Genomic DNA, 26,353 nt, shown 5'->3' on the forward strand with positions numbered 1-26,353 from the left:
GACTCCACAAATCTCCACGCCATGGCGGGCAAAGGAACCAGGAGTGGATCCACACAAGCCAAGCTAGATAAGTTTGCGTACAGCCACAACGGACAATCGCATAACAATGGGCGCAACTCCACGGGTGCTACCCCAGAAACGGAAGGGACCAAAAGGATAACGCTAGAGGACATTATGAGAACCCTCACTGAAGTCAAAACAACGGTAGGCTCCATCTCCTCTGAAGTCACGCTGTTACGTGCGGACTTCCAAAAAATGACTGAAAGGGTATCCCAAGTGGAGGTGGTCACGAAATCTCTTGTAGAAGACACGTCAGAACTACAAATAGCCATGGAACGCATGGAGAAAGTCACCAAGATCCTACAGGATAAGCTGGACGACCAGGAAGGGCGTTCCCGAAGGAATAATGTACGCATCCTTGGACTTCCAGAAACGGAAGGGAAGGGGGCTATGGACCTCTACGTTGAGGATCTCATAACGGCCAAACTACAACCCAAAGGACTTTCCCGCTTCTTTTCAGTGGAAAGAGCGCACAGGGTTCCGGGCGGAGCACCTAAGCCAGGAGCGGCACAGCGGCCTGTGCTGGCCAGACTCTTCAACTTTAGAGACAGGGACGCAATCCTACAAGCAGCGAGGGTCTCCCCACCTGTGAAGATTCAGAACGCAACCTTGTCCTTCTTCCCGGACTATACGACGGAGGTGGCCAGACGCCGCAAATCCTTCACGGAGGTGAAAAAAGCGCTACGAGACAGAGAACTGCCATACTCCATGCTATTTCCCGCCAAGCTACGGATAGTGGCAGATGGAAAGACATGGTTCTTTGACACGCCAGAAGCGGCCCAGGACTCGCTAGAGGGTTGGAGGCAAGTGGGATAGCGTCACCGTCCTTACAAAGATCGGACTAATCATGGTAACGGCACGCAAACGGGCAGCCAGGCCGGCAGCCCGACTCATCAGGATGGCACGGCGGCAGTGGAATCTGACTCTACTCAAGACCCGCTAGACTCTGGGCGACCGGCGCCGGTGTGAGAACAAACTATATATCGAATGACCTAAGTGTGCCGCAATGGACCTTGGACCTGGTGCAGCTGAGTAAGGTGGGCGCAGTTAGTGCCTAAGGGGGACTCACCAACCCCAAAAGCAAGTATGATAGTTGGGGAAGGACTAAAGCACTCTGCGATGTTGGGGACACGGGAGGGGTTTAGTCCGTGGAGCAGGGGAGCAGGGAGGGGGGATGGGAGCACAGTTTTATTGTTCACGTTTCTATTCATGGTCATCACTCACTTCACACGTAATACTGCCACTCTAGATATCGGCATACTCCTATGCCTCATCAGGAAAGGCAACGGCTGCACAGCACCTATCGACACATTGCTCATGACACGGCCCCGACGACTCCATGGCCGACCCACTTCAAGCCACACCCACTGAGGCTACCCCGGTAACGGTGGGGGTGCCCCCTTTGCGCATGCTAACATGGAACGTCAGAGGCCTAGGGGACAAGATAAAAAGGGGCCTGGTCATGCAGGCCATCAAACGTCAGAGCCCGGATGTGGTTCTGCTCCAAGAAACACACCTTACAGGGACGACATGCAAAGCGCTTGACCGGCGTGGATACACTATGGCGACGCATGCAGACTTCACCTCTGGGTCCAGGGGGACAGGGATACTGCTAAAAAAAACATCGCCCTTTATACTCACACATCGCGCGGCGGATGACCAGGGACGCTTCGCAGCGATACATGGCCAGTGGGAAGGCTGGCCGCTTAATATAGTATCAGTATACATCCCCCCGGCACTTCACTCCGTGGCACTACCTGCACTGGGTAAATTCCTTATAGATCTCCCTGAGGGTGACACAATCATAGGGGGTGACCTAAATGCAATATTAGACCCTGCACTGGACGCCTTTCCCATCAGAACCAGCTCAAGAGGGACTGCGTCACTCCCGGACTTCTTAGAAGCATTGGGCATTGTGGATATATGGCGACATCTATACCCGGCAGCGACTCAATACACTTTTTACTCCGCCGTGCACAACAGCCTATCTCGCATAGACTACTTTTTGTTCCTGGGGGTGAGAATGGGCTCTGTAGACAACATTGACATCCTACCCAGGGGTATATCTGACCACTTGCCGATTGTTCTCACTCTCACTACTAGAGAACGAAAATGCGCTAGGATCTACCCAGTTTACCCCAATTATTTAAAAATCCCTAAAATAAGGAAGAAATTGAAACTAGCGACGACACACTATTTTGCTGAAAACACCGGGACGGTGGCTTCACCGTCAATCCTCTGGGAAGCTTACAAGACCGTCCTTAGGGGGACTGCAATAGCGGCCATTACGGGACACAAACGAGACTCCCAGAAGGAACTTACAGAACTGGAATTAGCACTCCACGACGCAAACACTGCACATATGGTAGACCCCTCCCCAGCTGCGACACACACACTACAACTACGGCAACAACAGTACCAAGCCCACCTCAAAACGACAGTGCGGGGCTACATCGCAAGCACAACACATAGAATTTATGACGTGGGCGACAAAGCAGGAAAAAAGCTGGCATGGTTGGATAAGAGAGGGGAAGGCGCGAGTGGTATTCAGAGACTGTATACTGCAGACGGCCGAGAACTAACGCACCCGGAAGACATTGTACACACTCTAGCAACCCATTTTCAGGACATTTACACCCCAGACCGCATCGTCACAGCGCAAATGACGGCACTCTCACTGGCAGACATTACCATTCCCAGCATAACGCCAGAGACGGTGCAAGACTTAGAGGCAGATCCGTCAGAGGATGAAATTCAACTAGCGATACAATCACTACAATCAGGCAAAGCATTGGGTCCTAATGGACTGCCTGTGGAATGGTATAAATCAATGGCATCAGATCTCAGTAGACCCCTACTGAACATGTATATGGAGAGTAGGGAGAAGGCGGAATTACCGTTGGATCAACGTACGGCCACAATAGTAGCCATACCTAAGCCGGGCAAACCCCCAACCGAATGCACCTCGTATCGCCCGATATCATTACTTAATGTGGAAGCCAAGGTGCTGGCTAAACTTCAGGCCAACCGTCTGATGCCACACCTGGGAACCCTGATCCACCCCGACCAATCAGGCTTTATGCCCCATCGAAGTACGGCGCAAAATCTTCGGAGGGTTCATGGAGTACTGGCCCGTTCACACCTCCTCCCAGAGCAGGCTGTGATTCTCTCCCTTGACGCAAAAATGGCTTTTGACCTGGTCGAATGGGAATACCTCTTCGAGGTGCTGACACGTATGGGCTTTTGGCCGAAATTTATAGCCTGGATACGACTACTCTACACAAAACCAGTCGCACAGGTAGTGGCTAATGGACACATCTCCCCGGTGTTCCCATTGGGCAGAGGGACCAGACAGGGATGCCCTTTATCACCCCTACTCTTTGCGTTAGTACTCGTACCCTTAGCGATCTTGATCAGGACAACGCCCCTATTTAGAGGTATTAAATGGGAAGAGGGATGGGAAGATAAAATTTCCCTATATGCGGATGACATGCTCATATACATGGTAGACCCTGATGACGGCATCCCAGCCCTGTTGGAAATATGCAACACACATGGGAAATCATCGGGCTATACCCTGAACTGGTCGAAATCGGTGATATATACATTAAAAGGTCCGGCACCAAGATTGCGAGACGACTGCCCCCTGGCGGCGCCGACGACCTCCTTCAAATACCTAGGCATTGTCATCACACATTCTGAAGCGGATTTCTTCGCTAACAACCTCAAACCACCTCTGGATCGCTTACGCGCAGACGTTAAGCACTGGGCGACCTTGCCCCTCACCCTCCTGGGGAGGGCAGCCTTATATAAGATGATGGCTCTTCCCCGGTTTCTATACATATTAGAAAACACCCCGTATCCTGTCCCACCGCGATACTTCAAACAAATTGCTGCGTTAGTCTCCAACCTACTCTGGAACAATGGCCCAGCGCGTATAGCATATGACAAATTGGTGAAAAGTTGGTACGAGGGAGGGATTGCGCTACCCAATATTCAGCTATATTACTGGGCAGCCCAACTCAAAATAATTAACCAATGGCTCCACACCCCGAGAGACGACCCACAGTGGCCCTCTGGCATATAGCACAGACAAGACTGGGCTGGAGAGGAAGAATCACCAAAATGACACCATTATGGGACACGAGATCGCTGGGAAACCTTAGAGGGTGTGCAGGATCTACACAGTGGGACTCTATAGGTATCTCTACGGTGGGGGACCTCTGGGACAATAACACGGTAAAACCGTTCCCACAACTCCAGCAGCAATACAGCCTCGGACCCACGGAAACATTCAGGTACATACAAATTAGACACGCACTACTCCAGGCAATCCCAGCGGGCTCTGATCTGCCGGAATCCTCTCCACTCGAGGACAGACTATTGACAGACTTCATGCAACAGAGCGCGACCTCCCTCACATACAAAAAACTGATCAACAACTTAGAGGACCCCACACTGAAACTTAAAGGCAGGTGAGAGGGAGACCTAGGTGTGACGGATGAATCGGAATGGAACGAAGTTTGGCCTCCCCGAGAGAAGTAGGCATCTCAGCAAAGTTCAGGCTGGTGCAATTAAAAATTTTGCACCGCATATATTACACCAGGACACTACTCCACAAGATCCATGAAGCGCCCCATCCCTTTTGCTTGAGAGGCTGCGGGGAGGAGGGAACACTATTTCATACACTATGGGACTGCCCACACATACAGGAATTCTGGAGGCAAATCATGCGCACAATCTCCCAAACACTCAAGATTTCCATTTTACCAGAACCACGTAAGTGCCTTTTGAACATCTGGGACCCAAATGACCTAGATAGGTATGGAATAATTTGGACTACGCTAGCCATGATAGTGGCTAAGCGTGATATCGCGCAGAAATGGGGGGCGCCAGATTTGCCCACTGCGAGCAGATGGGCTAAAAACATGGATGTCCTGATGGTCACGGAGAGGACTGTGTATGTCCTTCGAGCTTCCCCCTCAAATGGAATAAGGTGTGGACAGCGTGGAATGTCTACAGGGGTGAGATATGCGAGCCCTTACCAGAGGGAGACGACCTAGACTCTGAGGGGGAGGAGGAGTAACGAGTGGGGTTGAGGAAGTCCGCTTACTCGTGCTACACGCAGCAACGTATTGAAATAACTTACCTATGAGAAGACAATGGGGCAGAGGGACCTGATGTTAGGAGAGGGAGTATGAAACATACATAAAAGTAATGACCTAAGTTTGGGGAAGAGGGGGGGGAAATGTCTCTTGGAGTTTTAAGAGAGACACTAAGTTAAGCAACAATTGACGGGAAATCATTGATATATTCTATTAATCTAGGTAAGAAACTACGGAAGAACACATATAGACTGTAAAAGGAAAGAAATGAGCAATAAATGCAAACTAGATAATGTCGTGGGAGATTTCAAGAATGCACCGTACATGTATGACAATGGCAGCTTGAATGTATCGTAATAACTGTATACTGAACCTGCATGTTAATAAAAGTTTTCAACAAAAAAAAATACAAAAATAGACCGGTATTTCTTGAGAGTCATTCTGAAATGAGTAACTGCAAGCTGGATGAAGGGTGTTTTGATAGTGGGTCCTCGTAGGGAGTTAGCACTCCCTCTCATCGTTGGTAAATTAATTGAACCACTTGTCCAGTATAATCATGATCTTTGATACTTCAGAGTGAGTAAGCAATTTGTGTAAGTTGCCAAACGCTGCTGTTTCCAAATGTAGGAACTGTGAAGCGAACTCCCCATTTGTGCTCAAAGGCAAACACGCATTCGCAATGTAATAGGTCTCGCATTAATTAAGTTTGAGCTATTGGCATTGCTAAATATTGCAACATCAATTGCAACAAAAGTCTATAAATTGTAGGCCAAAAAAATGTGTATTTATTTTTGTAGCAATGGTGGCATGATGCGCTTTAGATGAATATGTTTAAAAGTAAGGTGCGCCATACTGCGATTGATGTGTGCACTGATGGCTGGTGGTGTGTGTGCCTGTAGAAATTGTGCACTGATGGCTGGTGGTGTTTGTGCCCGGTGAAAGCGTGCATGGATGACTGATGATGTCTGTGCCTGGTGAAAGTGTGCACTGACGGCTGGTGGTGTGTATGCCTGGTGAAAGCATGCACTGACGGCCGGTGGTGTGCATTCCTGGTGAAAGCGTGCACTGACTGCTGGTGATGTATATGTGCCTGTTGAAAGCGTGCACTGACGTCTGGTGGTGTGTGCGTCTGGAAGCCTGCACTGAAGGCTGGTGGTGTGTGTGCCTGGTGGAAAAGCATGCACTGACATGTTTAAAAGTAAAGTGCGCCATACTGCGATTTCTACAATAGTTAATTATGGATGCGTTAACAATTGATGCGTGCACTGATGGCTGATGGTGTCAGGGGCGGCCTTAGGCATGTGCGGGCTGTGCACCTGCACAGGGCCACCAAACCCCAGGGGCCACCACGCCAATATACATCCTTAATATAATAATCCTCTGAGCATGGATACATATTTGCGTGGCGGCCCCTGGCAGGGATTTGGCGGCCTCCGGCTCTGTTCCACTTCCAAACACCCTGACCCCCCCTCTTCACTGGCCTCCACGCTCCGTCCGGACCCCCTCTTCCAGGGTCCCCTACCTTCGCTCCCTGCCCAGGGCCGCCATGACCCTAGAGCCGCCCCTGGTGGTGTGTGTGCCTGTAGAAATTGTGCACTGATGGCTGGTGGTGTGTGTGCCTGGTGGAAGTGGGCACTGTCGGCTGGTGGTGTGTATGCCTGGTGAAAGCGTGCACTTACGGCTGGTGGTGTGTGTGTGCCTGTTGAAAGCGTGCACTGACGTCTGGTGGTGTGTGTGCCTGTTGGCAAAGCGTGTACTGACGGCTGGTGGTGTGTGTGTCTGGATGCGTGCACTGTAGGCTGGTGGTGTGTGTACCTGGTGGAAGCGTGCACTGACGGCTGGTGGTGTGCCTGGTGAAAGCGTGCACTGACGGCTGTGGTGTGTGTGCCTAGCGAAATCGTGCACTGATGGCTGGTGGTGTGTATGCCTGGTGAAAGCGTGCACTTACGCTGGTGGTGTGTGTGTGCCTGTTGAAAGCGTGCACTGACGTCTGGTGGTGTGTGTCTGCCTGTTGGCAAAGCGTGTACTGACGGCTGGTGGTGTGTGTGTCTGGAAGCGTGCACTGAAGGCTGGTGGTGTGTGTGCCTGGTGAAAGCGTGCATTGAAGGCTGGTGGTAGTTAATGCCAAATCCCTACAATCTTTAGTAAATAAATGAGACAGTGAGCCCCATGGCTGAAATGCAGACTTACCTCAGAAACGAATGGAACCTAGGCCAGCACTAGCTGAATCGGCAAGCAAAAATATCAGAGCAATATACATATCCCATTGAGAAACCAATAAAGGCAAAGCAAAATTAAATGCTGCAGAATGCTAGATAAGAACTACTCCGGGGAAAACTACTTAACCACAGTGAAGAAAGCCTAAAACAGACAACCAATGACAAATTAGAAAATTTGTCATGTTAAACTGGACATTAAAAAGGAGCAAAGTATGCGAATATGTATTGATATTTATATAGCACAAACCTAGCTATGGAACGCTGTATTTAACTTGATGGGTCAGGGGCGATAGGGTGTGGGTATTAAACAAATACACTGGGAAGTTAAGCAATTTACCCAGGATCACATAATGTTCTGTTTAGCTACGAATCTGGGATCCGCACCTGGTTCTCCAGATTCCTAGGAAGTTTTATTCACTAGGCCACATCATTTTATCCTCAAAATCTGATATGTCAACAGTGTGATCTATACTTTGTGAAAAACGAGATCTACTTGCCAATATGTTAGTCTTTTGAAAGCCTTACTATAATCTCGACAAACAAGCAATGCTGTAGTCGAGACCTAAAAAGGGCAGTTGCATTCAGAGAGTTAGATACCAGTTGACTGGACCATTGCAATGCGTTTCAGTATGAATACCAAATAAGGGGACAGGCAGGCTAAAAATAAAAGTGCAGGTTTTGGGCACTCCTGGCCACAGGACGCATTTAAATATGGTCCAGAGCTTTCCTGCAATTGATAGGAGGCTTTTAAACATGGCCCACAGCTTTCCTGCAATATATAGTGCCTTTCTTGACCTCTCCAGCTGCGATGTGTCACGGCTTAACACTTTCTGGAGTGTGCATGTGTGAAATTTGACACACAGGAGCACTATTTGGAGCAGGGGCACTGTTTGGAGCAGGAGCACAAGTGGAGGGGCTGTCTATCTGTGATACTATTGTATCGAGGCAGGCAAGAAACAATATAGTAGATGCCACATACAAGATCAGATAGCTTATGTTCAGTCACATGGCTTCGCACAGTGGTTCCCCGAATTTCATGTACCAAAGAGACAATACATCACCAGTTACTCGCCTAGGTTGGGCAGCAAGCTGGTTCCATGCAAATACTAGGTGGTAATAATGGTGTCTTAAATATTCAGACAGACTGTGCTTCTCACTTTAGGACTAACTTGTCTGGCACAGTTGAGGTTCCTCCAAGTGTACCCCTCTGTTAGGTGTCCCACTTCTGTTAGTAAATGAAATGTTATACCTCTGCTCCCCCTAGTCCACTTGAAGTAATCACATTCACTAACATTACTCCACATTTTCCCATTGATGCATTTTTCCACATGCGGTTATGACCAAGCACCAACAGTGCCCTTTTAATAACATAATTTCCTTGATGTTATCTGTATAAATGCTGTGTGAACTACACCTTATACTTTTTACATTGGACTTAAGCTCACAGGCCAACCCTGGTCTTCTCAAATCAGTTTGTTGACTTCTTGGATTTTTTCCTAGTCGTCTGGAGGAGAGGGACTTGGGCCTAGGCTAAAGCTCCGGTCACTGTAGTGACTCTTGCCTACTTAGTCCTACATCCCACTTCCTTCCGATGGCCTGCTTGCAACGTATTTCCATTTGTTCTAGGATTTGGTGCACAGCCGCACTGCTGTTGTGATTCTAGGTTTGACCATGAGCACAAGCGTCATTACAGTGAGTAAATTGTCTTTCATGTAGTGATGATTATCACCAGTGTTTTGCAATTGTGATTCATATAGTGTAATGAATATACAAGTGCAATTTGTGATGATCTGAAATCCGGTACCATGCCATTGTTTACATGTGGCTTCTCACAAGTAATGTCTGCATTCTGATTGGACTTGGTTCACCTCTATCACCAGATAGTAATATTAAGAAGACAACTGAGGAAGTTGATGTGAACTATGAAGATGAACTGTTTACTGGCTTTCAGCCAACCCCAGACCTGTCTAGCCCACCTGCTTTAATATTCAACTTTACTGAAGGTATGTGGGTTTGTGTTGTGATGAGGTCAATTATGGTTTGCTTTTTGCAATGTTTTATTTGTTGCTACATCGCTGCACACAGATTTTGATAGTTCGGAGGGCTTTAGTAACACCTGGATTGTTTAGTTCTTCTTTTACATTCAGCATTAATTTCTGGGTCACTACTCTACTATGAATCTTTGCCTTCTTTTGAAATTAAGTATAAGAATTGTATTGCTTTGTCTGATCGAACTCAGCAAGGAAACATTATGCTGATGTGCACTGGGTCACTTCGCTGAAAGGATGCTGTTATTTCTAAGACAGGATAAACAAACAAAATAATAGCCTTTAAAAAGAATAAGGAAGCATAAAGCTCTTGAACTTCCTACTTGAATATGTTGAATGAGACCGAGAGCTGGACTTCGGTAAGCATCTTTTCTCACATGTAAAAAAAGTCTAACTTATCTTAATAGACAATGTTGGTGTAGCTATGCTTTATTTCACAGTTTGCGTGCCTTATGCTGCAGTTTCTCTTTACATCAACCTGTGCTTGAGACTTGCGTCTATTTTCCTTTTTAATTAGTCTGTTTTTTTGGTGGTCCGATGTAGAATGCAGTGTTTTATATACTCTTAGACACTGAAAAATGATAGCATTTGTTCCCACTAGCATGCATCCATGGGGTACAGAGCTGCCCAGTTATCTTTCCGATCTTAACCTAAATCTTCAGATAACTAAAGTGTACCAAGGGGTGGCCTGTTTCCGAAATGCCATGTTCTCTGAGCTCAGGTCTCATATAAGAGGCATACTTGGATTGCCGTGTCACTCCAGTATTGCTTTGGTTCCCGTTATGATACCTAGCTGATAGCAAATGTTCTTGGGAGATTGTCTGCTTTTTCATAAATGGTTGAAGAATTTTCGATGTTGTTTCATTTTCTTTGTTTATGTTGCACTTCCCCCTGGTTTGCTCACCAGTGTTGTTCACCCATGTGGTATTCTTGAAGGCTTTTTCTTGTATATCTTATTGTTAAGGTACAAGCAGTTCTTTTTTAAAACATTAATGTTAAGTGAGTCAAACTTTAAGCATCTGTCCCGTCCTAAAAATGCCCCCTTGTGTGCATGCTTTTACATTTTTTGCGTGGGCTCTACTTTGTGGTGGGTGGTGAGTTTACTGTGGTGATTCACAGTGGTGCTTTGCTGGGTCCTCAGTTTGCAAGTTAGTTATTGAATCTAGGCTGCTAGTCCTTTTCTCATGAATCTTTGAGTTACTGTAACCGCCATCGAGGTGGGCCTGTTCATCATTATTGAGTTATTTGAATTTCTATTGGCTTGCAAGTTACCCAAATCTGCCATTTTCTGCAGTAGATAAGCCAGTGAAAAATTGTGGCTCATTTCATAGCTATTCTTCTTGTTTTTTCTGTAGACCTAAAAAAAGTTTATTTTGATCCCTTTTTTTGCTAATGATCCTAATTTTATGCAACAGCCCTGGATAGTCATTGTTTGCTGATATGTGCTTTGTCTGTTGTAAGCCGTAGTGGCCTAATAAAGATTCAAACCTTTGATCAGTTTATGTAATATATTTATTTCAAACCTGAATGTCCTGATCCTATCTTGCTAATCCAGTTAAGGAAATATGTCCCACAAAAGTTCTAAGAGGTGTATTAGTGTTTAGAAGGTTCGTATTGCCTAAGTGATTATTTCCTTCTGCTGCTTTTAATCAGTATGTTGCAGGTGACTTATGGATATAACAACTTTTTTTTAAAAACCTTTATTTAAAGTTTCACAGGCATGTGAATGACAAAAGGGTGAAATTAATGCAGTGACATAATAAATTAAATATAATAGAACAATAAAAGCATAATCAAACGATAGCAGTGCAAAAGTATATCGAGTATTGACAATAACAATAGTGCAGCAAAACATATCCAAGAAATATGAACAGAAATGACAAATATTAAAGTAAATTCTGAAGAGGGAGTACCATGATATCTCAATATTGATTTATATCAAAGACATCCTACCGATCGGAGATCACTTCAATGACACAATTACGTATATGAATATAGTGCCAACAAAAATATAATAACAGCTAAATAGAGATGCAAACTCCGGCACCGTACTGCCCCAATTAAGAGTCTGGAGGGGCTCAACCCACCCCGGTCGGGGTGATGCCGGATTGTGTCAGTGCCTCCTAGGCCGTTCGTTGTCGGGAGATGTAGGCTCGATAGGGTTCCCATATATCAACAGGTCTGGAGGTGGGGGGGAGTAAAGTGCTGAACTCCTCGCAGTTAGTATTACAAAATGCTAAACTGTTTAACCATGATCGGAGAGTGGGGACCCTCCTACTACCCCAGAGCAGTGCTATTTCCCTCTTGGCCAACATAAAGCCAAGTGCTGCCAATTTACAAACGTTCCTGGGGAAATTTGCAACATATCCCAGCAGTGCAATCTCAGGAGCTGGCAGGAGAGGTATAAAGAGTATATCCCCCAATACAGAGTGAACGTCTAACCAGTATTGATGTATCTTGGGGCAAGTCCATGTTAAATGTGCGAAGTCTGCAAAAGGGGAAAGGCATTTCCGGCAGTGGTGAGGCCGGGAGTCGTCTATTCTATGCGCACGCGCTGGGGTAAAATACATCCGCCGGAGAAATTTAAACTGTAACAACTTATGCCAACTATTCAAGGAGACATCCGTCGTGGCCTTACAACAATATGTCCATTGCTCATCAGAAATAGGACCGCCCAGGTCTGCTTCCCATTCGGCCCTGAGTTTGGAGTCATCACTAGGTTTTTTTTTTTTTTTTTAAATTTTTGAAAACCTTTATTGAAATCAGAACACACAGCTATTCAGCCTGACATCCCGCAGGCAAGGCAGCAATACGGAAGGAGAAAAATAGTGTCAAACAATTGAGACATAATCATCGAAGGTTAATTTTACATGATATAAACACAACAACAAGCGCCCGCGGGCGCGAAAGTGGCAGCGTGAGTAATGCGACGCTGGGTGTCGGGGATGGGTAGGGTATGAGGCAGGGAAACACGTGTCGAGGATAGGTAGCAGGATGGGGAAAGAGGAGGGAGGGGGAAGGTATCAGGAGAATATATTACAGTAGAGCTCAGTTGGCGTCACAGGTTAGGGAGAAACATTGTCATTTTGACTGATTGGTTCAGGCGGTAAGCACACATCCCCCCTGTATTCATTCCATGCTCCCCAGATTTTAGTCCAAGTTCGAGGTCTCCCTCTAGCCACATAGACTGTCTTCTCCCTGAACATGCACCAGTCCATGTTGGCCTTCCACTGAACCAGCAGGGGGGCCTCGGCCGCACCCCATCTCTGGGCTATGTCCCTCTTAGCTACCATGTTCCCAAGGGTAACCCACCTAGTCTGTGCAACGTTGTGGTCAGAAGGCTCCCATATGTTCAAGAGGCATCGACGGGCCTCCGCCTGGGCAGCCACGCCAGTCACCTCCTCCATAACGCGGTGTACCCTTCTCCAGTAGGAGGCGATCACCGGACAGTCCCAGAGGATGTGTAAAAAAGTGGCAGGAGCCCCACAGCCCCTGCGACAGAGACCGTCAGGCGAAAAACCCATGCGCATCAATCGGGGCCCTGTCATATACACCCGGTGCAAGACCTTAAATTGTACGAGGCGAAGACGGGAAGAAATGGCAACCTCCTTAGGAGAGGAAACCGCGCTCTGCCAATCCTCATCGTCCAACTCAAGGCCATCTGCTACCCACTGGTCTCTCAAACTAAGGAGGAGGTCCGTGCGTGCATTGATTAATTTTTTATAGGAGAGTGAGATTGCACTGTCCGGCATGTGCCCATCTAGGATCCTGTCTTCCAATGGGGAACTTTCGGGAATGACGCCGTCCGGCGGATAGGCCGAAAGCAGCGCGTGACGCAGCTGAGCGTAGCGGAAAAACTCTGTCGCGCCCAGCTGGTACTCAGCTTGCAACTGGGGGAAGGTCTTAATCGAGCCCTTAGAGAGCATATCATCAACCCTACTAATGCCGATAAGGTCCCACCTATCAAATCCCTTGGTGTGCCACAGTCTACCCAGGATGTCGGAATCAAAGAGGGGAGTGAACTTCGTGAGTCTGCCCTGCCATCCTTGTGCCTTAGTAATCGCTCGCCAGGTGCGGACCGCCGTGCGGGTGGGGCCCGTCAACCGTCGGTCGAAGGACTTCGAGTATAGGGCCCGATAATAATTGCCATCGCCCATCAGCCACCTATCCATGGCATAACCGGGGCTCGCCACTGGGCCATAGAAACCATGGTTCAGGGCAGCTAACTGCGAGGACCAATAGTAACGGCGCACGTCTGGGAGGGCGATGCCCCCATCATACCAGGGGAGTGTGAGTTTGTGAAGGGCAACGCGGGGGCGACCCTCCCAGAGGAGAGTACGGAGAAGGCCTTCGAGGTCACGAAAATAACGGGCCGGGACAGGGTCTTGGGCGTTTTGGAGTGCGTACAGGAATCTGGGCAGGGCCATCATCTTGAAAAGAGCGGCGCGGCCAAGTAGGGAGAGTGGCAGTTTACGCCAACTGTCCACGTCACGCCGCAACCGCTGCAGAGGAGGAATCAGGTTGTTGTCGTGTCTCAACTTGGGATTACCAGAGATGTAAATGCCCAGGTATTTGAAACCGCGCGTGGCAATCTGGATACCGCAGCCTCTGGGGAGACGCGGAGTATCCCCCTTGAGGACATAAAGGGAGGACTTGGCCCAGTTGATAATCAGGCCAGAGTAGCGCCCAAAAAGTCTGATGACATCACAGGCCACAATGAGGGATCTGCAGGGGGAAGTCAGGTAAAGCAGTATATCGTCGGCATAAAGGGAGACCCTGTCTTCAAAGCCAGGCGCCCATGTAATGCCTCGCAAGTCAGGATGCGCACGCAATAGTGCCGCAAGTGGTTCAAGGGCCAAGGCAAACAAGAGGGGGGACAGGGGGCAGCCTTGTCTGGTACCTCGACGCAGGGGGAATGGCGCCGAAAGGCGACCGTTGACCGTGACATTGGCCATCGGGTCCGCATACAAGAGCTTCACCCAGCTCACAAAAACAGGTCCAAACCCAAGTTTGGTCAGCACTGCCCACAGGTACGGCCATTCGAGCGAGTCGAAGGCCATAGTGGCATCTAGGGACGCTAGGACAGCCGGCTCCTCGAGAGTATGGGCCCTGGCCATGACACAATGGAGGCGTCGCAAGTTAAGGGCAGTGTTTCGGTGGGGGATGAATCCAGATTGGTCGGGGTGCACGAGATCGCTGATAACTCCAACCAAGCGATTAGCCAGCAACTTGGCGAGGACCTTGGGTTCCACGTTGAGGAGAGAAATGGGACGGTACGAGCGACAAACGTCCCGCGGCTTACCCTCCTTGTGGATGACCACGATGGTAGCTAGTCGTTGATCCAGGGGGAGAGAGCCTTTCTCAAAGGACTCCAAGAACATTTTACGGAGGTGAGGGGAGACCGCGTCCGAACGGATTTTGTACAATTCCACCGGTATACCGTTAGGCCCGGAGGCCTTCCCGGTCCTTAAGGAGCGGATCGCAAGGTCAATCTCTTCAGCAGAGATGTCCCTATCCAAGTCCTCTCTCTCCTCCTCGGAAAGACTGGGCAGGTCAATATCGGAGAGGAAGGCCGACGAGTCCGCCTCCGAAAAGTCAGAGGCAGACTCATAGACCCCCTGAAAGTAGCCAGCGAACGAGTCAACAATGGCGCTAGGGTCCGTGAGGACCACACCGTCGTCTCCAACGAGCTCGGGCACCACACGACTGGCCATTTCCCTCCTGTCGAGCCAAGCCAACAACTTCCCGGCCTTATCGCCCACATCGTAAATACGGCCTCGCTGTTCCTTGGCCAGGATGAGAGCGGCATCAGTAGCCAGGGCGTGGTACTCCGCCTGTTTCAACGAGAGAGCATGGAGGACAGAGGGGTCAGGCTCGGGTCCCAATTGGGCCTCGAGGCGCAGTACTTCCTGCTCGATAGTCAGCATGTCAGAGTCTCTAGTTCGACGGGTCTCAGCGACGAGCGCCTGGGCCTCGCCACGGAGCACCGTCTTAAAGGCCTCCCAGAGTGTAACGGCCGACCTCACCGAGCCCACGTTCTCGGAGAAGTAAAGATCAATGGCTTTGGCCAGGAGGGAGCGGGTCTTGAAATCTCGGAAATACCATGGGTTGATCACTGCCGGTCGTTCCGACAGAGTCACTCCAAAATCAAAGGAGACCCACAAAGGGGAGTGATCGGATATGCCCCGCGCCAGAAAGCGGGCTTCGGAAACGGCAAGTGCGTCCGAAGCTAACGTGAGAACATAGTCTATGCGCGAAAGGCTCCCGTGTGCACCCGACAGGAAGGAAAATTGGCGGAGCGTGGGATGTAAAAGTCGCCACCCGTCCACCAGCCCAATAGACTCAAGGAAGGACGGCAGCCACAGCTGCGGGCCACGTAGGTCGCGAGGCGGTTGGCGATCAAGTAAACCGGAGCAAACGGAATTAAAGTCACCTCCCACTATCAAACGACCAGCCGGCATAGACAAGATGGCACCACCAAGGTCATGAAAAGTACAAGACTGGAGCCCTGGGGGGACGTACACAGAAAACAACGTGAGGGAACGCCCTTCCCATCTACCAGCTACGGCGGCGTACCGCCCCCTATCGTCAATCAAGGTGGTATCTATCTCTAGGGGAAGGGACGCGCGCACAAGTATGCCCGCCCCCCGGGAGCCGGAAGAGAACCCCGAATGTGCCACCATTTTATAACCCTTACGATTCAGAGCTTTGCAAGCGTTGCCCACCAAGTGTGTCTCCTGAAGAAGGACAATATCTGGCATATGCCGTTTAATCAGTTGTATCACCACCCCTCTCTTGATCCGATCACCCAACCCGTTAACATTCCAACTGAGAATTCTACCCCTCATCCCTCCACTGCCCGCCCCACCCAAAACCCAGAGACACCCGCATCAGAAACAGTTCAGAAGCAACATTTTCCCAGTGCCACACCAGAGAAAGAGAAAGGAAAACAACACAAACATTAAACGTGCCCAACAAACCCCCCACCCTGCACCCCTGCATTAGACTAAAAAGCCCCCCCAACCAGCAGTGTGCCTGTCGCCCCATTAACTACTCTACAAAAGACCCAGAGGAGTGAGGAATCCCCGTGAAATCGTCCCGCCACCCACCATGAAAATAAAGGAGAGAATAATAAGCAACAATAGCACCAGTCCGGCGGTCATTCGAGGCAGGGGTAGCATCAGCTCCCAGTTCATTCTTGCCGCTCCGCTCCGCCCGAGGCGCCCCCAACATCATCTTCTTGCTCATCACGCGCAGGCGAAACAGTGTCCAGCCACTCGCTGACGTTCTCAGGATAGTCAAAAAAGAAGGCACGTCCCTTGTATTCAACGCGGAGCTTCGCAGGAAACTGCATGGAGTACTTGAGACCCATGTCTCTGAGGCATCGTTTCACCCCCGCGTAGCTCAACCGCTGACGCTGTACCAGCCTGGTAAAGTCCGGGTAGAAGTGCACCTCCGCATTTTGGTAGTGGAGCGGCCCATGCGATCTAGATGCTTGGAGGATCGCATCTCGGTCTCTGAAATTGAGGAGGCGCGCCACGATCGGTCGCGGTGTCGCTCCCGTTTTAGGTGGGCCCCCTGGTACACGGTGGGCCCGTTCCACTGAGAAGAAATTACTCAGTCCAGAGGGCGCCAAATGAGTCTTGACCAAGTCCTCCACAAACAGGTCCGCTGCGCCATTCTCGGACCCTTCCGGTACCCCTACTATGCGGACGTTCTGCCGCCTGGCTCGCCCCTCAAAGTCCTCCAGCCGCTTTGAGAACAGATCAGTAGTCGACCGCAGATTGCGAACCTCAATCTGCAGTTCGGAGACATCCGTGGTCAGACTGGCGGTCTTAATATCAAGAGTTTTCACACGCTCGTTGGTCTTGCCCAAGTCGGCCCTGATAAGGGTAACGTCAATAGCCATGGAGTCCACTTTATGGGACAGAGTCTCGTGCTGCTGCTGCACGTCGGCACGGAGGCTAGTAATGGCACCCATGATGTCCATGAGGGTAGGATCCGAGCCATCCGGCGGGCTAGTCGATGGGGTCCCTTTAGAGACGGCCCCAGATGTAGGTGGTGACTTGAGGTTTACATATCGCTCCATGCGATTGTTCTGTGTTTGCGATTTGCCCCGACCACCTTTATTCGATGCTCTGTCCGGATCGCCTCTGCCCGCCATGATGGGTACGGGAGAACAAAGGCAGAGCGGCAGCAGGTCTGGGTCCACAGCCGTGAGACAGACGGATCAAGAAGTCTCGACCAGGTCGACGAGGGCAAGACAGAAACGCAGTGTCTTCACCAAGGAGGCGGCAGGCGGGCACCACGCAGTCCGATCATGCGAAGTGGCGAAGTGACGAAGTCCGGAGGGACAATGGCACCGTCACGGAGCGGAGTTCAGCTCGACGTAACTTTGCTCAGGAGCAACCGATTTGGAAGCCGATTGCAGTCCCCGCCTCAGTAGGCCACCAGCATTACAGTTCCACCAACGTGGGTCAGGATTTCAAGCAGGATGATTGCGGTGGATCGGACGGTCCACGGAGCTCCGAGCTTACGCGGCCATCTTGGTCGCCCGCGAAGCTCCTCCCCTCTCATCACTAGGTTTAAGTGCAACGCATTGTTTATATAACTTGGAAATCAGGTGCTTGTTGGATGGGCTCTGTATCACCAATGTAAGAGGGGGGACCTCCTCAGGGGCTAAAGGGAAGGAAGGGAAGCAGGCCCTCAATGCTGATCGAAGCTAGGTGAGAATAAATGTGTCCATGAAGGAGCGGTCAGAGAATCTGGCTTCCTCTGTCACAGAGAATACATGACCATTGGGGAAATGATCTCCGAGGGTGCCAATGGCAAATTTCTGCAAGGTGCGTTCTACCAACTTCTCCTCTGTAATGGGAAGAAGGTAGGCATTGGGAAGGGGCAATACCGGAGAGTAAAGCACATCTAGTCCTAAAAGTTTACGCAATTTAACCCAGGCCCAGCATATGGTGGATACGGGTTGTATGTCGCGCGGGTCTCGAGGGAATCCCGTGGGGAGAAGTGTAAGAAGCTGTCTAGGGAGAACCAGATCTGCCTCTAGACATAAGTATGAAATTCGTGCGTCCGGGTGGAACCATGAATAGGCATAGGCACATTGGGGAAGTAAATAATACAAGTGAAAGTCCGGAACACCCAGCCCACCCCTGTCAGTCGGCATGGTCAAGACTTTCCAGCTGACACGGGGAGTGCGGTCACCCCAAACCAAGCGGAGCAGAAGGGAGCGTAGTTGCTTGAAGAAGGCATTGGTTAGGGGAACCAGTATGTTATTAAAGTAGTATAAAAAACGTGGGAGCACCACCATTTTAATAATTGCAACTCTCCCGACCATGGAGAGGGGTAAATTAATCCAGCGGCTAATCTGTGTTTCCAGTATAGAGACTGGAGCGCCATAATTGAGGCGTATCATCAATGCAGTGTCTAGATGAATATGTATTCCTAAATATTTAACGGAATCATAGCACCATTCTAGCGGAAATTCAAAAGACCAGGGAGTAGTGCTGGCAGTAAGTGGAAAAATAACCGATTTGTGCCAGTTAATATTTAGGCCTGAGAATGCTCCGAAACGTATAATTTCCCGTATTAATGGGGACAGATTGCAGAGGGGGTGCCTGACGTATAGTATCATGTCATCTGCGTACATATACATCAATAAAGGGCCAGTTCGAAACAGTAACCCGTGCTGGAGGTGGTTCTCCTGGAACTGTCGGGCCAATGGATCGAGAGCTAAAATAAACAAAAGCGGGGAAAGGGGGCAACCTTGTCTTGTACCCCGTCATAGAGGGAAGGGATCTGACAATACACCATTGAGTCGCAGCCGTGCGGAGGGCCTGGTATACAACAGGGCTATGGTTGCAATAAAGCACTCCGGCATGCCCATACTGCGCATGACCGAGAGGAAGAAGGGCCATTCCAGTGAATCAAATGCTTTCTCTGCATCCAATAAAATCGCTGCGGCTGGAGTAACGAGGTCGATACGGTGTAAGATAGTAAATAAGGTGCGGAGATTAAGGGAAGTAGACCTAAGCGGAACAAAACCCGATTGCACGGGAGAGATGATGAATTCCATCAGAAGCAACAGTCTGATTGCTATCACTTTGGCAAGAATTTTGTAGTCCGTGTTCAGTAGTGACAGCGGCCTATATGAACCACAAAGTTTGGGGTCCTTCCCTGGTTTAGGCAAATGAATTATCACCGCTTGACGAAAGGTCGGGGGGAGGATGCACACATCCAAGGCCTCCGCATAGACCTCAACCAGGCGAGGCACTAGTAGGTCTTTATATGTTTTATAAAAGTTGGCAGAGAAGCCGTCTAGTCCGGGGGCCGAAGAGCCACGTAAGGCGTCAAAGGCCTCTATAATGCTGTCTGCGGTAATAGGGACTCGAAGGAACTCCTGCATGTAACGCTCTAGATACACAAGGGCCACTTCCGATAGATACTTTTCTTGGTCGGCCCGATTCCCAGAGAGGCGTGAGGTGTAAATGGTCTTGTAGTATGTGAGGAAGAGCTCACAGACCGCCGGTGTAGACTGTACTGGTGAGCCGTCTGGACCTGACATGGAAATGATGCAAGTTGGTGCTCTAGGAGGCCGCAGTGTGTTTGCTAATAGACGACCAGAGCGTTCGCCCTCTCCATAATGCCGTGCTACGCAGTGCTTATTTCAAAAGGAAAGTTCCCTATCCGCTGCGTCACAGAACTTAATATAAAGTTCTAAACGAGTCGCGGACAGGGCGTCTGAGGGGGCAATAAGCAGTTTGCGGTCCACAGCGGCAATGTCTTTTTCGATCTTGTCTAAGGTGGAACGCAGGTCTCAAGGATCCCTGCGTGTTTTGAGATGCACACCCCTCTGATATACGCCTTAAAGCCCTCCCACAGGACCGCCCATGTGTCAACGGAGCCAGTGTTCAAATCAAAGTAATCTTCGATAGCTTGTCGCACCTCTTCGGTGAAGACTGGGTCCAGTAATGCCCGTCCAGGGAAATGCCAACCTCTCTCATAACCCCCCTCCCTTGGGATAAACAGTTAAAGAATAACCGGACAGTGATCAGAGAGAGTGCGGGGGAGAGTGCGGACTGATCCCAACCAGCTAGCAATCATGGGAGAAACTAGCCAGTAATCCAGTCTGGTCCATGTGTTGTGGAACCCAGAGTAGTGAGCGAACGCGGGATTGATAGGGTGTAAATGTGCCGCAATATCTACAAGGGAATAGTGTGTGCAGATGTCCCGAAGGGCCTGGCAGGAATGGGGTTTGGAGTCAGAGGTGGAAGCGGTACTGTCCCTATCATGATCCATGAGTAGGTTAAAGTCCCCGCCAATAATCAAGAGTCCAGTGTCAATCGCTAGGAGGTGGGCGGAAAGGGATTGGTAAAAAGAGGGAGTGCCAGTGTTCGGGCCATAGACACAGACCAATGACATCCTATGACCAAATAGCTGACCAGAGACGATCAAAAAAAGACCTTCAGGGTCACAGTTTGTGGCAAAGTGTGCGAACTGGATGCGCTTATGTACAAGGATAGCCACCCCTCTTGAATACGAGCTATAACTGGAGAAATACCTATGCGGGCCCCATCCCGATGCCAGGCCACCAGCCATGGCGTCTGCCAAATGAGTTTCCTGCATAAAAAGGACGTCTATCTTATGACGTGTCACATAATTCAGGATTTGTCTCCGTTTCCTGTTATCGTTCAGGCCCGCACATTCCAAGTTAACAATGATAGTCCGGAGGGACCAGGCACATTTCCTAGCACAACCATATCAACAATAGTTTATAAATGGAATTTATGTATCGGCAACCCAATGCACTCAAAAACATCCTCATACTTTGCAAACTGCAATAGTTAACAAGAAAAAAAATTAAAAACACAAAAAAAACCTCCGCCCATAACCCACCCTCTCCCTATCTAGAAAGAGGAATACCCAAGTACCGTTCCCTCAAAAACAATCCATGGAGGTATTCACCATGGGGCATGGCAACACCACGCCAGTCGGGCAACTAGCATTCAGATAACTAAAACAGTAGAATGGTAAATATGCATTCGAACGAGCAATAACCACCAGTCATTTTGTGAACCAAGGAATAAAGCAAAGCAGTTATTCAGCCACTTCCGGACTGAGAAGAGAGGTCCACGCTGGATTGCGAGGACTGCTGTGGAGGGGAGTGTGGTCGTGAGCCACCGGGTGATCCACTTTTGTTATGCTTGAAGTTGCGGAAGAAATCCTGTGCGGCTTGTGGAGTGTCACAAATTCTTGATTTGCCATCAATGTCCACCCTAAGTCGGGCCGGGTAGAGCATACCATAACGGAGTCCCAAATTTACGCCTAGCTTCTGCACCATGAACTTAAAGTCTAGGAAGAAGGATAAGCTGTTGCCCTGTCATTGGATGTCACCCTTCTCACGAGCCGCACGGAGGGCCGTGTCCCGATCGCGAAAGTTCATAAGCCGTGCAATAATCGATCTAGGGGGCAGGCCCGACTTGGGGCGAGGGTCCAGGGACCGATGCGCTCGTTCAACCACGAAGCCCTGGGTAAAGGTTTCCCTTCCAAAATGGTCCGACAAGAGCTGATCCACAAATGTGTCCAGGCGACCAGTGGGCGTCGTCTCCGGAACGCCAATAAGGCGTATGTTGTTGCGGCGACCTCTTGCCTCCAAATCTTCGTTCTTCACCTCCACGTCTTTAAGGATCTTCTCGACTCTCTCCAGCCGTTTCAGGGAAGAAGAGGCGACATCTTCGAGGTCAGAAACCCTGGACTCCACCACAGCAAGTCTGCGGTCATGACCCTTGATTGTTGCGTTCATGTTGGGCAATTTTTTATCGAGGTCATCAAAGCGGGCGTCCTGGGCTTTGAAGCCAGATCTCATTTCGGCTATCTTGGCGGCAGCCAGTGAGTTCGAGTCACATTCCTCCGCAGGAGGAGCCGCCACAGCGGCTGGGTACGCAGCAGGGTCCGCCAATACATCTGGAAGCTTTTCGAATTGGAGTTTAGGCTGTCTCGGGTCTTTTTTAACCATTGCGGAGAGCGAGCTGGTGCCCAGGTAAGGCGACGCGGTCTGTGGCATGCAGGAGTAGAAATGAGCCGGTCAACTCGGGTTGTGTGGAATCCTCGGGTCACAGGAAGGATGTAGAAGGGCAGTCCCGGGCACGGTCGTGTGGATCCGCCTTGATCTCAGGGCGCCCAGTGCTCCAGGCCCAGCCGGGGTGCCACCAGGACAAGGAGGCCGTCGAGGACCGCACAGCGCCAAGCGGAGTTACTGCGCCAGTGAGGGACCCCAAAGGGATGGTAGGTGCAGGTCCACTGCGGCCGGCTGCGGGCAGGCGATCACCAGGTGCCGATGTGTTGCTAAAGAGAAGCCCACAAATGCACTGCTGGGAGAGCCAGACGCTTAGGCTCTGCTAAAGGAGGGCCCGGGACAAGAGGAGGACGGGAAACGGAGCCAATGCACCCCCCCGGTCCGAGAGCACCCCCCACCCCCCGGTATCAAAAGTGGGGAAAAGCGCAATCGCCTCAACCCCACCGGTCCACCGCCACCTCCATTCCCCCCCCCCCCAGGGCATCAAACCCGCACCACCACCACCACCACCAAACCTACTGTGGGCCCCGGCGCCAAAAGAACGATGGGCCCAGCAGGGGGGGACCAGCCGGGAGACAGGGCGCAGGGACAGACCCCAGAGCAGCAGCGGGCAGTGCGAGGCGCGCGGGCGGGCAGAGCAACAGCCGAAGGCTTACCTCGACTCCGACGGCTCCAGTGCGGTGACGGCAGCGTTTCAGCGTCGGCCGGATTTCATCAGGCTTGAATGCCGTCTCCAGAAGTGCCGCAGCCGCGCCAAACTGACATCTCCCGGCAGTCAAGGTCTGCGCGCAGAAGAGGGAAAAGGTTCCGTGTGGTTCCGCTCGCTCCACGCCATTAAAAGGCTGCGGGAAATGCCCGACCGGCGGAGCTCTACGCGGATGCGGCCATCTTGGTCGCTCCCGTAGCCACGCCCCCATGCATATAACAACCTTCATTTGTACAGAGTGTAGCTTTTGGAGAGGGTCACATTTTCTTCAAACGAATAAATAACCTGTATATCCAACCCAGTGACAAAGATATTTTCCATCCATTTACTCTTCTCTATTCCTAGATGTGATTTTTTTTTCTTTTGGTCTGAACTTAATGAATTGGTTTCTTAATTGTTGGATAGATTTTCACAATCACAACAATATGAATAATGGATCGGAGAAACAATGTGGTTTCTCAGAATGCATCCCGTATCTACTTGTCATAGCTACCTCGCAGATGCTCTGCCTTAGTAGTCAGTTGTAAGAAGAGGAAGGTCTATGTTGACAGTGCTGGCATATTCCTATTCTATTATGGTTTTATTTGTTGGAACTGATGGGGAAAGCTTGTTGTTGTCTATTAGCATAATTTTACACCTTTGCCTGTTACTCTGGCCCAGATGACATTGATGTTTGCAAGACAAATGTGGCGTAGGCTTTCCCCAAGTATTTTTATTTTGTAAGGTAGTTCAGGTTGTATTCTTTTGAATGTGTCTCTTCTCTCCTAAATCAAATAATGCCTTTTTTCTATGTCAGTAGATGAAGAACTCCCACCAATAAGTCATAATGAACCCATCACAGACCGGAGAAGTACTTTTCAAGCTCATCTAGCTCCTGTTGTGAGCACTAAAGAGGTTAGTAGCATTGGTAATGCAGGCTTTGAGAAGGTTATTAACTGTCAAATACTGTTTTTGTTTGTCTGCTTGCAAAACACTATAGGCTTTACTTATACCTACGCTGATTAAATACTTTTGTTTGCAGTAACACTTTGCGTGCTAGTGCTTTCTTTGCTGAGGGGGTTTTCACATACATTGTTACAACATCCTGTCACATATATAGTATAGTCTGTCAGCCTCGCTGAACTTTCCATTGTTGCAAGCCCATTGTGAATGTGTAATGGTAGGAAACCAAGGTGATTTTATAATTACACAGTTCCTGAAAGGCAAAGTAGTTTTTGCCTAGGGTGCAGGCAATATTTAAGCATGTAGATTTTCTCAGAAAGTGTGAGCTCCGCCTTTGCTAATGCATGTGATACTATAGGTTCAATGCATGTTGGTTAAAATGATTGATTTCTGTTTTTTGGTGAGGGAGTGGGGTTTACCCCAGTATTGGAACTTTCATAGATTCCCATGCTTTGTATCATTCCCCGTCTTCGGAATGGGAGCCTTGGTAAATAAAGAAATAACATAATCATAGAAACCAAAGAGAAAATAGGCCTAGGCCTCATCTCATTTTGAAGCATATCACCCTCTTTGTGTAAAAGAGCCCAAACTTTCCGCAAGGACCAATCAGAACAGCCTCACCACTTGGAACCTTCCTGAGAGAGCTCAGAGCCTCAGATTTTTCTCCCGCACGTTGTGCTAGGGACCGGATGCCACTGTGCCGGACACATCCGTGTCACCGCCAGCAGATATTGGGGGGGTTCCATATCCTCATGGAGAGGGCAGCGAGGAGGTTTGGACTGCCAATCACAAGGGAGCAGTCTGACTGTTTCCTGTATGATTTCAAGGAGCAGTACAAAAGATCAGTCAAATCCATTCCCATAATTGAACATGTGTGGGATGAGGGAATCGAGATCATGCAGAATCCGGCCACTGTCATCCCTGTTTTTCCCCGGCTGGAGAAGAAATATAGAGCTCCGGATGGCAGTCCGGCGTGTCTTCTTGGGCAGCCTAAGCCTGATTCGCTGATCTCACAGGCCGCGCAAAGCAAATCCAAAAACCCATTGACGCCTCTGACTAAGCCTCCAGACAAGGATAGTAGGTGCTTGGATAACGTGGGGAAGAGCTTTTCTTCCATGGCCAGCCTGCTTGTTCGAGCAGCAAATGCTCTAGCCATTCTAGGCAGATACGATCGCCAGATGTGGTGTGACTTAGAGCTGTTTGTGGAACAACTGCCGGACTCCGCAAAGGAAGAAGCCAGGAGAGTTCTGCTGGAGGGAGAAAAATCATCCTCCGAAGTAATTGATTGTGCTATGGACATAGCTTCTACGGCTTTCAGTGCCTTGGCAGGGTCGGCGGTGTTGCGCCGTCAGGGCTGGTTGCGAGCCACCTGGTTCCGTCAGGAGATCCAAAATAAGATCCTGGACTTCCCATTTGATGGTGAGATGCTTTTCGGTAAGCATGCTGATGACGCCCTTCAGAGTATAAAAAAGGACACTGACACGGCTAAGTCCTTGGGATCGTTGAACTATCGAAAGGTCCCATTCAGAGGAGCACGGGGCAGAGGTTTCTCTTCCTATGGAGGCAACAACCAGCAGAGGTATTCATCACAGTTTTCGCAGACTTATAAGAGACAATATTCGAACCAACGCCACGGCCAATCGGTGTCTTTCTCTTGCCAATCTCAGAGAGGACGTCAGAACCGCCAGGGACGCGACAATGCCAAGAGGCAATAGCGGCCTCCTGGCTCTTACTAATGTTCCTCCCCTTCCAGTCACATCAGTGGGGGGCAGGATCTCTTTTTGTCTGGACAGCTGGAAGAGTATAACTTCGGACCAGTGGGTCCTGAATATTGTTCAGAGTGGCCATACGTTGGAATTCCAAGATCTTCCTCCAACAAGAGCTCCAGGCGCCAACCGCACGAAACATCTGGGATTGTTACATCTCGAAGCCCACCAACTATTCATCAAGGGGGCAATAGAGCCGGTACCTCTCTCTCAGAGGGGCAAAGGCTTTTATTCCAGGTTCTTCATGGTTCGGAAGACAGCAGACACTTGGCGCCCCATCTTAGACCTACGAGAGCTCAACGCCTATCTCATCAAACTGTCTTTCAGGATGGTCACTCTCCAGGATATTCTTCGTCTACTTAACCCAGGCGACTATTTGGTGTCTCTGGATTTGGAAGATGCGTACTTCCACGTACCAATTTA

General features: G+C 49.7%; 1 protein-coding gene across 2 annotated transcripts in view; it reads left to right on the plus strand.

Annotated features, from left to right (window-relative positions):
* IMPACT (impact RWD domain protein) overlaps positions 1–26,353 on the plus strand; it is a 198,030-nt gene that overhangs the window by 92,289 nt on the left and 79,388 nt on the right. The window contains exons 6-7 of one of the 2 annotated variants that reach the window (XM_086965651.1): positions 9,265–9,387; positions 24,022–24,116. In XM_086965651.1, coding sequence (XP_086821777.1) covers positions 9,265–9,387; positions 24,022–24,116 — 218 coding nt within the window. Of the gene's footprint in view, positions 1–9,264; positions 9,388–24,018; positions 24,117–26,353 lie in introns of both variants that reach the window. The other variant, XM_086965650.1, reaches the window with a different exon arrangement.

Source organism: Lissotriton vulgaris, chromosome 4_1 (genome assembly GCF_964263255.1).
Source record: "Lissotriton vulgaris chromosome 4_1, aLisVul1.2, whole genome shotgun sequence".
Taxonomy (NCBI): domain Eukaryota; kingdom Metazoa; phylum Chordata; class Amphibia; order Caudata; family Salamandridae; genus Lissotriton; species Lissotriton vulgaris.